At 32.4% G+C, this 13,745-nt stretch overlaps 1 protein-coding gene across 1 annotated transcript in view; it reads left to right on the top strand.

Moving 5' to 3' along the window:
- LOC110455892 (multiple epidermal growth factor-like domains protein 10) overlaps positions 1-13,745 on the top strand; it is a 50,834-nt gene that overhangs the window by 33,632 nt on the left and 3,457 nt on the right. The window contains exons 5-14 of the mRNA XM_021506316.1: positions 4,926-5,027; positions 6,616-6,702; positions 7,038-7,130; positions 7,654-7,749; positions 9,019-9,111; positions 9,729-9,824; positions 10,709-10,804; positions 11,059-11,154; positions 12,174-12,269; positions 13,611-13,706. Of these exons, the coding sequence (XP_021361991.1) occupies positions 4,926-5,027; positions 6,616-6,702; positions 7,038-7,130; positions 7,654-7,749; positions 9,019-9,111; positions 9,729-9,824; positions 10,709-10,804; positions 11,059-11,154; positions 12,174-12,269; positions 13,611-13,706 (951 nt within the window). The remainder of the gene's footprint in view (positions 1-4,925; positions 5,028-6,615; positions 6,703-7,037; positions 7,131-7,653; positions 7,750-9,018; positions 9,112-9,728; positions 9,825-10,708; positions 10,805-11,058; positions 11,155-12,173; positions 12,270-13,610; positions 13,707-13,745) is intronic.

Here is a 13,745-nt window from a genome sequence, read left to right as displayed (position 1 = left end):
AACAGTCAACCTACTAACCAGTTATACGAAGCATTAGAAAAAGAAAACAGGGCTTTATCAGATATAATGAAGGAAAAGACTGAAGGAATCATTATTAGATCAAAGGTTATATGGTATGAGAAAGGAGGAAACGTTTCAGATTAAACAAAACTATTTGAATAAAACTATAATTGAATTGATCAATGAAAATGGAAAACATATTACAGATACAAACAAAAAAACTTCAATAAGAAAAACAATTTTTCAGAAATCTTTATACAAGTAAAATGACATGCAATACTGATTCACCTCTATTTAATCATGGGAAACATTCACAACAGGTAGAAAAGGAAAGCTGTGACGGTCTGATTACAATTAATGAATGTAGTAAAGCACTAGCTAACATGAAAAATGGAAAAAGTCCGTGATCGGATGGGTTTACCAGTGAATATTACAAATTCTTTTGGAAAGGTTTGAAACATTTTGTATATAAATCTATAAATTATGCATACACTCATGGCTCACTATCAGAATTTCAAAACCAGGGAATCATAACATGTATTCCAAAAGAATCCAAAGACAGAAGATTTATAAAAAAAACTGGAGACCTTTAACTTTACTTAATACTGACTATAAAATTGCTTTCTCCGCTATAGCAAACCGGTTTAAAACAGTACTGCCTTCAATTATAAAAGATACACAGAAAGGCTTTATGAGGATTTATTGGAGAAAATACAAAACTAGTATATGATATAATGCATGAATTGGAAGAAAAATAATATGTCTGGTTTATTGCTACTTGTTGATTTTGAAAAAGCCTTTGATTCGATAGAATGGAGTTTTATTCATAGGTCTTTAAAATCTTTCAATTTCGGTGAATCTTTGATTAAATGGATACATATTTTATATCATAATGCAAAAAGCAGAATAATTAATAATGGGTATTTTTCATCATTTTTCGATGTACAACGTGGATGGAGACAGTGGGATCCCATCTCCCCATATCTATTCCTGATAGGTGTTGAAATTTTGGCTATACAATTGAAAAAAATCAAGGATCAAAGGTGTACAAATAAACAATAGAGAATATTTGCTTGGTCAATATTCCTAGATGGTTTTTCAAAGTCTATCTCAAGTGTTCTAACTGACTTCAATATATTTTCTAGTGTCTGGACTTAAACTTAACATAGATAAGTGTCGATTGATATGGATCGGAAACAAGAAATACTCAGAAGTGATTTTATGCCCTGAACATAAATTTGATTGGTTTTCAAAAAACTTTAAACTTCTTGGTATACATTTTGCTTTGAAGTTATTTGAAATCATTGAATTAAATTTTAAAGAAAAACTATCAAAAATAAGAAAATTGTTTTGAATGTGGTATAAAAGAAATCTTACTCTTTTGGGAAAGATCACATTTGTTAAAACACTGACACTACCACTTATCACACATCTACTGTATTCACTACCAAATCCAGGTAAAAAAATGGATAAGTGAAATAAACACAGTTTTTTATAGATTGATATGGGGGTACAAGCCTGACAAAATCAAACGGGATACACTGGTTCTTGAATATGGAGATGGAGGTTTAAATTGATACACATTGAAAGTTTTATGAAATACCTGAAACTTAAGTGGGTGAAAAGGCTATATGATGGAAATGGGGACTGGCAAAGTTTAGCAAAATATAATTTTAGTAAATTTGGAGGGGAGAGATTATGGAATCTGAAAAAATCAAACCTGGAGGAAATATCGAAAAATATAACTATTGTTTTCTGGAAAGGTGTTATTTTAGCATAGAAAAATATAAAGATGATAATTATGAAGTATCAAGTTTTCTTGGTGATGATCTTTGAATTACATACCAGTTCCTAGTTTCAAACAATTTATTGAATATGAAAGGAATGGGGTGAAGACAGTTAAGGACTTGTTGGACACTAATTATCAGTTTTTGTCATTCAATGATATTAAGACTAAATGTGAGAAAATGATTTTTTTACAATATTTTGCATTTATAGACCACATTCCAACAGAAAAGTTAAACATAATACGACAACAACCATTGATCAACAAATAATCAGGAAACTGTATTTTTTTAAGAAGACTTCTTCAAGCAAAAAAGACGATTGTTGCTAACTACATTTTTACAAACATTATCCAGTTGAAAGGCAGGAAAAAATGAATAAAAAGTTAAAGACAAATTTAAATGATGACATAGGTTGGAAGACAACTTATTGAACAAGCTTTCTGGTGACAATTGCCACAAAACTGCAAAATCTACAATTTTAGATTCTTCATAGAATATTAACAACAAACAGTTTTCTTTACCAAATCAATATTAAGGATGAGGATCTTTGTACTTTTTGTAGAGATGCACCAGAATCAATTGGACACTTATTTTTTAACCGTGTGAAAATAAATAATATATGGAATGATTTAATAGCTTGGGCGAATGACTTGAATAACAATATTATCATTATTGATCAGATGAATATCAAGGATGTGGTATTTTTTTGTGAAAAGGGTCCACCTATCATAAACTCATACTGATTATTAAATATAATATCTATACATGTCGATTCAAATATATCGAACCGTCTTTCAATGGTGGAAAAAAGACGAATTATTCAACAACAACAGATTGAAAAAAAAATGTCTTCTTTGAATAACACAATGAACAAGTTAACCAAAAGTGGTATCCCCTTAATATTTGAGAATAAAGCTTTTTAATATCAATTGCATATCTGGGTAAACTTACAGCCCTTAAAGAATTAATTAAAACATGAAGGAAGATCTTTGGTATTTAAGTAAATAACAGGCGTACATGTATGTATTATATTTGTCTTGTGTATGTGTTATGTTGATAAGTATGTTTATTGTTTTATTCGTATGTGTAGACTTAAATGGCATGGTAAATGTATAAGTATTTATTGTAATGGAAATGATGGATGTATCCACATATTGATGTCTTAAAATTAAGAATGCTTGCTATGTCTATATGCTGTCAGGCATGCAAAGATGTATGTGTATGGGTACGAGTGTATGTGTGTACAATTATGTGGGGTATATAATTATGTATGACTCAAGTAATATGTTTGTCATTTCGAGTGTGTGTATGATGTATTTATGAATACATAATTTGTAGTTAAATTTCACATAATTGTACACTGTTTATGTTTTCGTATTTATGCATATAGGTATAAATTGGTACATGTAGGTACATTAGTATTTGTACTTTTTTTTTATTTCTCCAGACATTCCTTCTTCAGTTAATCAAAATTACACATGAACAACAACATCATTCAAAGTACATGAATTCGGTTTTATCTTGTCTAAATTTTCGGACAATATGGCAATCCCAAATCAATAAAGCAGAATTTTTGACACGTAAATGAATTTATATATAAAAATACTTTCAATATTTGAATATATAAAGAAGGAATGGTTGATGTAATTTAACATATCAATTTCATCAAAATAAATATTATCGTTATTGTAACCTAGGGGTAAACTTTGACAGCTCTCTGAACATGGAGAAACATGAAGTGAACGCTATATTGCCAAATCCTGTTACTACCAGATCAGAAACATCGGCTGTATTCTATAAATGTTGTATATTATTATTATTATTATTAATGAATGAAATATACGTATGAAAAAATGAATGATTCGGAGTTTGAAAGATGAAATGAAAAAGAAATAGAGAATGAAGAGAAAGAGGCCTTCTGCGTGAGGCTATATTATGTAAGAGGGATGATCCCGGGGCACCCCAACCCTGTAATCCCTCCGTAAGAAGCTGGGGGAATAAAATACAATTTGAACCTAAAAAAAAAAAAAAAAAAAGCATCTGTAGGTTAATCAATAACTATAAACCAATTAATTTTCTAATATTTCTATAAAAACAGCGACATCTTACTTGTAAAAGAATTTTCGATAAAATAATGTTCGACATCTGAGTTTTTTAAAGAGAACTCAGAAAGCTGCAAAACATACAACATAACAGTACCGATAACACATAAAACACAGTGGTGTATACAATAAATGAAATAGACATGTCGTAACGTGTGTTGTGAGTCATGTGTTGTCTTTGATTATAGTTACAAATAATTAGATTGTCTTGCCGTAATGAACCTTACGCATCGCAACGCCCGCACAGCTAGAACTTCTGAAATGTTAATCCCGGAAATATTAGGATTAGTGTTCCAAAGTTTTATGAAATGTAAATGAATATTAACCCAATCCGAAAAAATATAGATAGCATTTATTAGAATATATACCAAAAGGAACCCGGAAAGAATATGAATTCGACCCTATTGTCTTCCGCTCTTGTGAATACCAGATTTACTCCATTAGTTTATTAATAACTCAAATTAACAAACAAGTTCTACTGTGCCAATGTGAGCAAGTCAATATGTTTGAAGAATCTGAAGTGAGGTTGATTCCAAATCTAGCAGTAAACATATGACTATACAATACATTGTAAGTATAGTCATTGTTATAGGCATCACAATGTTTTGACTCTCTATGCACGATTGAGTTGACAATGATATTACCTTCATTATAACCTGGGTTAAGAAAATCTCAAATACTTAAAGAAAATATTCTGACACTTCGTAGAAAGAAAAAAATATTAATTCAGAATCAACGTAATGTTTTTAACCAAATACACACAAAGTGATTAAGCAAACAGATGTCAGATTTTCCATGAGCTAGATCACTTACATTTAACATTGTTGTCACTGATAAGACAGTGATATGAGATGAACAGCAAATCGAAACACAACTGCACCTGGTATACAATGTATATTGCGCTTTCAATTCTTTGATGCCGTAATGATCACCATGACTAAAAATGTATACAGTAGATGCTAACGTGTACACACAAAATAGATTAAACAAAAACTATAAATAGCAATATTCATAATCCATCGAACTCGAATTTCAGACGAATGCGCAGCTGGATATTATAAAGTAAGTGGAACTTGCAGTCAATGTCCGGTTAATTGCGCGGAAACTCAATGTGACAGTACAAATGGAGCTTGTTCAGGTAAGATAAATTATCTAGGTGTTTTTACCCTAAGATAGTGGAGTTTGGTTATAAAGGAATGTTATGTTTGCTAAGAAAGTTATATTTTAATGATTGTTATAATCTAATCTTATTGGCAAATACTTTGCATTATTATAACAATTGGTTATGTAAAGTAATAACAGAAACAATACATGTAATGATAACTTCTCCTTTGTAACGTCACGTATCTTTAGCATTACAGCGGCCGTATCATTTAGAGTCCCAAAAGGTGGAGTCCCTGAAAACTAAAGTTATTGTTTAAATGCATAATTGATTAGCATTTTGCGCTCTTATACGTTAACGGTATCTGCACAATAATTGTCAATGACCGTATTCTGATGAAACTTGGTAAATATTTATATTTAACAAAGGTTAAGCTTAAAGGTGAGTAAAACATCTGAACATTATTTATTAGCATACTGCTAATTGATTGGTCGACAGTTTCCACACAATAGCTAATGTAAACAATTGGCAATATTGTGGCGACACTTGAGTACTATTTACACTTTGCCAAATAGCAAAATATGCCCATAATTGATAATCTTTAAAGATATTTTTTGTTTAATCGTGTATGGTGAATCGGTTAGTTGTAACCTTTTTATTTACAGGATTTGAAATATGTACAAAAAATAATCCTTTTTTAACGTCATTTTAAAGCTATTAAACATATATATATATATGCCTTCAGCTTCAGTTTTTCAAGAACGTTATGTTTCCTCCTTTCATCACAAGCCAGGAATAGTTCTTATATCTGCTGAGTAACACATTACACCTGTTGTTTTCACTCCTTTCAAGTCCATATTTCCATACGTACAGATGAAATAATGCACCAAAAGAATACCATGCTGTCTCATAAATTTAGGACATCGTGGGGCAGGCATTTTGGATCAAAATTTGAAAAAGATCGAGATCACAATGCATCTATATCTATATGACTATGCATAAAGTCTTTTTAATCATTAAAACGTCATCAATAGATAAATCATCTTTTACGTTACCCAATAATATACTGTTACTATGCACATGAAACCGCTGTTGAAAATGTAACGCCTTTTATTATCGACATTCATCAAGTTTTAAATGTTTGTATTGCCCCTTGGCCTTATTTTCGTAAAGGAGAACATCAATTCGCATTCATGTTCGGGTATACACAAACTAAGGATTGCTCTTTTGGTAATAATTTGAAAGGTCTGGGAACCATTTTTCTTGAAGTGGGATTTGTTTATATTCATTGATTCACAACTAAGTTAGTATACTCTTTTTCATGTAGCCAATAGCAATCTCGATATAGACCGTGATCCATCTGTTATACATACAGTATATTTTTCTGTACAACCTTTAACAATGAATGTTTGTGTAAGTAACAAGGATGATGTTATGTTACGATAGCATCATAGAAGGTGTTGTACTAGTTGCAATATACCTTTGCATTTATCTTAGTGCCCCAGTGGTCTTGAAGGAACATCAGTGGTTTAGTTATATAAAAAATATGTTCGACAGGAACACAATCAATTCTATTTTGATTGAACACCTTTCATATGCAACCATCGTTAGGTGTACATTTCAGACGGCTGCTCACCCGGATTTTTAGGCCTATTCTGTAGATGTCCAGCGAACTGTAGGGACACTAGCTGCCCTACCAGCCAATGTACCGGTAATTATATTTATATAACCACGTTACATCCATGTACTATTAAAAAACATGGAGCACTATTTCAAATCGTAATGGTTCAATGATTCCTTTAATCTACAAGCTTACTGTAAAGAATGCGACGAGTTGAAATAATAAAATTGTTTAGAGCAAATTAAATTTTGATCATGAGTATTGCAATCCATTCACACTTCTTTAGCAGTGATAAAAAAGATACAAAAAATAGTATCACACTATAACAAACGGAGTGCTGGAGGTGTCTTTATATATGTTTACATCAAGTATCGTCTATATAATCAAAATTTAGATGTTCATTTATACAATATTTCTTATTTCAGACTGTAATGATGGATACTATGGACCAGCCTGTACACCATGTCCTGTTGGCTGTAGCAGTGGCACATGCGACAAAACGTCCGGACATTGTAACCGTTAGTATTATGCATTATGGACTTTTCAGGAAACATCTTGCAAATGTTATAATGATCGAATCTTCTCCAGCAATGCGCATTCACATTTATTTAGGGGTGGATATTTAAAAACAGATCGATATCAATAAATCAAATTCAGCTAGTTTATGTTATTATGAAATTGAACAAACATGATAACCAATGTCAGTATGTCAGTATGTCAGTGATATTATGTTGTGATTACACGGAATAACAGATGCTATGATGTTTCAACGGAGTAACAGGTTTGTCGAAATGTTACTTGTCTACAGTTAATTGACCAAGGGGAGAAAGTCATATAACGATAGAAATTCGTTAATTCTTACAATGCAATACACAACTCGGTGTTGACTACAGCTTTATCAACGACAATCTGCTTGGTCGATTCAGTGAGGTATGCTTGTTGGATAATATACCAATATAGCTCATCTTTCATAATGACAATAGGCGCTATTAAAAATTGGAGATGAAGAATTTGATGATATTGTTTTATTTTTATTTTAAGTATGCAATGTTGGATTTTACGGTAGTTTCTGTAACCAGTCATGCCCCGCTTACTGCAAAAACAGCGTTTGTAACAAGGACAGCGGTCAGTGTACAGGTAAGCCAATTTACCTACCGATGATACCTTTACTCTACTGTGGTTTGTGCTGAAACTACACACCTTAGATTGACTATTACAGTCTTTTACCTATAACTCAGCAAACAAGTCGAGGGCTAAAATTCTGTAACATAATTCCAACAGACATGCAAGCCAAGTTTGGGATGCCACATAATCTTCAACAGAATCTCGAAACTAAAAACAATATTTTCTCAACCTTGTTATTCTTGTTCCTTTCAAATCAATAGCTCGATTTTCTACGTCATACGTGGTTCCTGATTATATGGCTTTTGCACTACAGCAACGTTTGGATGTGTCGTTTTAAACAATGTAGTCTCTACTAGTGTGACGCACTATATTTATTCCACTGCTCAAATACAACACTTACAGACGCAAATTACATGTTTAACATCTGTTCTGCTCTTTAATCCTTTATTATTATCTACTAATGCAAAATTTCCTGAATATACCTAAAATCATACATTGATTTAATATTTGATTCAATAATGCGTAAGGAATGAACAGTCTATTAAAGTTTATCAATTTTTTACGTGCAATAACTTCTAATTGTCGCCGTAAGATTAAAGCGGACTACTAGAATAATGCAAGGAAAACTTTATTTTCTTTAGAAATCCCTCTTTTACTTATTTAAGTTATAAAATGTAACAAAGTTGATAATGGTTGTTTCTTCAGTATCAGTATTTATTTTGTTTACTAAATAATAACTATTTGTTATGTATTTCTATATTTGTATGGGACACATATAATTCCCTACATGGTACTACCTTTACCTCTAATATGTAATGCTTTGGAATTAAGAAAACTGTCAAAGATCATATATCCCCACAATGACCCCCACTTTCATCTCATGTATATCCCATACAACCCATATTTATAACTTGAAAAAATAACCCCTTCAAAATATCAAAGCAATTGTAAACTGAATACTTCATGAGATATGTTATAAGATGCCTATGCAAACGTCAGTCGAATAAACTCATCTCTGTTTTCTTTAACTTTACCCATTTTTTTTCTTCTTTCTATATTCTTATTATCAACAAATCACGTTTTCTCACCCGTTTTTCTGTTGAAATTGGTTTGATAATGAAGGGACAAAAATAGGAAAATGAAGGTTATAAACTACGCTACTGTATGATATATGCTGTCATTATGTGTGTTCCACATGCACAATGAATATGTTTGTCTTTCGTAAGAAGATATGAGAGAAATAATTTGGATGAATATTTGTATATCGTCGTTATATTTCAGACTGTGAGGATGGATACTTTGGACCGTTTTGTGATGCCTGCACTACTGGTTGCATGGATCTTGTCTGTGAAAAAATATCCGGAAATTGTAGTAGTAAGATTTGATGAAATCCATATCTTCCAATCTGCCTTCTTCAGGTTGATAAAAAAACTAAATTGCAATAAAACGATGTGAAAGAAATGTTCATATGTTTTTATGTTTAACAGTATGGTATTCTTTTTAGATTGTAATCCTGGAATTCGTGGTTCTATGCTTGACAACATCTGCTATCTCGTTTGTACAAAAAGCATAAATGCATAGATGTATATTAGAAGGCATCATGTGTTATAGAGCCACCCGAGTTTATACAAATTCTGTCAAATACATCAAGTGCATTTAGAGCAAATATATGTTAACGTCATTTTTTAACAAAATATATATATATATACACAAAATAAGCTCCATGATTCCTTTTATTATTGACACCTTTTCATTAATTGTGACGCTTGCCATATGTAGGGTATAGGGTATGCAAACAATTGACTCGATGCGGCATAATTTTAATCAGCATATAAACTGATCGAGCAATATATATTAGCGACATGTGTGCTATCTTAGGGAATTTGACAAAAGTTGTCAGACCAAAATATGTCATATACAGTTAAAAAAAACCGTGAGTAGATATATCCTGATTTATTAAGTGTAACATTTGTCAATATAATAACTTTCAGAGTGCATCGATGGATACCATGGTAGTACCTGCGATCAGACGTGCTCTACCAATTGCAATAACAACTTATGTATCAAAGACAACGGATTTTGTACAGGTAAGACATGTTCATATTGATGAAATATGGTAACTTTTTGCACTTTTTCTAGTTCTTCAATGTATGCTACACATTATAACAATGACTGTAACATTGTCAATAATACAGTTGTACTGTCATGTACAGTAATAGTAAATGTGCGTAGTAAATTGCACGGAGATGATTGCCGATTAGAGTCCATCGATTCGACAGTTTGGCGTGTACAGTTAATACTTACAATATGTACATGTATATGAAAGTAACTCTACACACTTGTCGGTCCAGATCGATTCAGAACTATTTTCGTACGTGACATGTCTATTACTGTTAGATAAAAAGTAGATACATGTATGCACCACTGCATGAATATGCGACAACATACTTCAATCAAGAAAAATAAAAGTTCCTTAAAACATATCAAACCCGTTACCTGTTGTTGTGCTCACGCTATTATCGCACCGTTTTTATCGTGTGCAAATGGTGTACACACCGTTCACACTCCATACGCACATCATGTAACGTTAATCGATCCAACAACTGTACTATTATGCAATTAATATTGCCACTATCAGTTGATTATGCATATAAAACATTACGATTTAATACGTGAATGAAATGCAAACTTTGTGTTACTGCCTTTTTCCAATATCTGATAGGGATTGATTTTGTCAATAAGACATGAAAGGAAACAGAGGTGTGTACTTTGGGGATTTATAAAACGTCAATATGTTTTCTCATAATGCGATTGACATAACGAATTATTTCAATTATTAAATCAGATATATTTCTGTTCATCTAGCATACCATTACATCTTGTTTAGCTAAAATTGTTTATGTATTTCAATGCTTATTAACTAGTAAGCCAGCTTATGTTTACCATATCAACCCTTATTTTATCATTTTAGAATGTGTTCCCGGGTTATATGGAAGCACCTGTGACCAGACGTGTTCCGATAACTGTAAAGACAACTTGTGTATCCAAGGCAACGGGTTATGTACACGTATGCTAAGATTATGTTTCTTTATGTTCAAGATACAAGTTTAAAATGTAGTTTGTACAAATATTTGGTGAAAGGGAAATTTTAGAGGAACGGAAAAGAATTATAAATTTGATTGGAATATTTGTGCATCAGACCTAAATGAAAATAACCAAAGTTAGCTTTATTGAAACCTATAAAAGAACTGTGACTTTGTCCGTGATACGACTCGATCACAAAATGATGTTAAATATATACCACTTGGCTAAATATTACAGGATGTAAACAGGGATTTCACGGAGGCACGTGTCAACACATGTGTCCCATTACTTGTAAGGACAACACATGCAATCAGCTCAGTGGACAATGTGAAGGTATTGTACATAACTAACAAGTCACAGATTTAGATTAATTTGAAAAGAGACACAACAGTTACCTGATTTTTGTTCACATTTATATTCGTTGGTGGTGGTTTGTCCTTGAATACAAAAATGAATCACAAACATATCTTCAAATTGATCTACGACAGTAACGATGGTTTAATTCTTTGATACTTTTTTTTGCGATCGTTAACTTCTGAAGTTACTAGCAGTAATAAAAAGTAACAGCCCGACCTTCTATACATATATAGCTCACAGCTGACTATGCAAGAGTATGACCAATGCATACGTGTTTGGTGGATTGACGCACCTATTTGACCTTTAAGCTACTTAGGCAGTCTCTTTAACGCGAAGGCAGTTAACAGACAAAACAAAACTCAAACAAACAAACTCCGTTTGTATTATGTGATAGTAGAAACATAACAAATGAGATATAAAAAAGGAAAAAAATAATCTCGGCCATTTCAAACTCAATGGGTTCAAATAGAATATTATTTGAATATCAACTTTCAGAGAAACATGGGAACCATTGTATCTGTTGGTTTTGCAAGCGGCATTGTTTAAGAGTTGGTTGGATAAAATCAAATATCACATCCACACAAGTAACACCAATTTTTTTTAATAAGCATCCGCTAAAATTCCATTTGCTTGATGTTTATTTGCTCTCAAATTGAGGTCATGTTTTTATTTTGTTCCAAAAAAACAACAATAGTTTTAAGTGTGGTATACTATTTCAGTGTCAGATCAGAACCCCGTAGGTTTAACATAACACCACCTGATCCTGACGGAGAGCGTCATTCTACGAGTTAGGAACTGTTGATGATGTTGTAAAAAAACGAGTTTGATGAGTAACATCATGAATATTTTCAAGAAATGATTCCTTCCTCAAATCCCGGTTCAGCCTTCAATACATATTTTCAATTCATGATGTGTAACACCCCTTTTGCATTTAAAACACATGCTATAAAACTAGACATGAGTATATTTATTAATTACATTTTTCTTTGTTTAAGAATGCGCTGTCGGATATCATGGCATTAAGTGTGATGAGAATTGCCCGTCCAACTGCAAGGATAAATTTTGTAACCAGATTAATGGTCGGTGTATAGGTATGTACCGTGAGACTGATCTAACATGTACAGGTATATATCTAAAAAATTAGCTTATATGTACAGGTACAGTGTATATACTTGAAATATGATCATATAATCTGATTTTAAATGTGCAAGTATGTACTGTGTGACTCACAACTGATCTGATATGTACAGTTTTATACTTGGAACAGATCTTATACGTACAGGTGTATACTTGATATCTGATATTACATGTACAGGTACGTACATAAAAGCTTATCGTATATGTTCTGGTATGTACTTTAAAACTGATTTTATATGCACATGTAAGTACTAACGTTAGTACAGGCAAATTCGCCATGCACCCAAATTCGCCACCCTGTGACGAAAATGCCATATGACGTCATAATACATAAAATGTGACGTAAATAACGTCACCATAGTTTTCAACACAGTTAAAGCCTTCAAATATTTTGACAAGAAGAGATATAAGAAGGGAAAAGCTAAAAGGGGGGCGATCGTTGAAAGCCCTGGACCCTCTCATCCTGACCCGAAGGAAAATATAATATTGGGCAGTGATTTGGAAGTTTATATTTGTTAAGGCCAGAGTCTTTTTTGCGTATCATGTAAATTGATATCATCTCAGCCGATACCCGTAATCTTTCTCAAACAACATTAATCAGTTTCTTCAAGTTACCGAAAACTAACTATCACAACTAAGAAAAGCCATGTATTTCAATGTTAATCATTGTTACACAGACACATTTGGAGCTGTTCGTATCAGTACAGCTTGTGTAACATAAACATATTTTTTTTTACATTTAAACACTTAGATTACTTGCAAATTAGTTAAATGTTTGAAGGTGGTGAAACTGCCTGCACATTTGAGCAAAACGACGGAAGGCCTGATGACGTCACAAATGTTGCTGCGTGACGTCATTCAGCCGTGTTTACAACACTTTTTATTTATAGGCATTTCAGTCGAATCTTCTTCTGTATTGGTGCTCGTCGGCATTTTGATGCATGCCTATTTGGTCGAACTATTAACAGAAACCCTATCTAATGTGACGAATTTGCCTTCACTGACGTCAGAAGCAAATCTTACACAATGCAAGTATTGTTGATAAGGTGCATTGTAACTGATATGTTATGTACAATATGTACTGTGAAACGAAACTGATCCTACATGTTCACGTAAGTGTTGGGAAACTAGTCTTACGTGTATAAGTACATGCACTAGGCTATTGATCTTTCATGTACAGTGGTGTACTGAAAAGTTAACGGGTATATAACGGTATATATAGGGAAACTGTATTCTTTTACTTTTTTAGGCAGGGAATATTAAAAAATAGTCCATAACTTGTTTTTAACTTTCAGGATGTGCAGCAGAATACCATGGAAACAATTGTTCTTTGAGTTGCCCGGACAATTGCAAGAATCACATTTGCATGCAAGAGAATGGTCAATGCATAGGTATTTCGTGGAAGTCGTTCATCTTAATTTTACTCATAA

The sequence above is a fragment of the Mizuhopecten yessoensis genome, unplaced genomic scaffold (genome assembly GCF_002113885.1).
Source record: "Mizuhopecten yessoensis strain PY_sf001 unplaced genomic scaffold, ASM211388v2 scaffold8393, whole genome shotgun sequence".
Classification (NCBI taxonomy): Eukaryota; Metazoa; Mollusca; class Bivalvia; order Pectinida; family Pectinidae; genus Mizuhopecten; species Mizuhopecten yessoensis.
The sequence above is the reverse complement of the archived record's forward strand: the minus strand, read 5'-3'. Positions and strand labels throughout refer to the sequence as shown.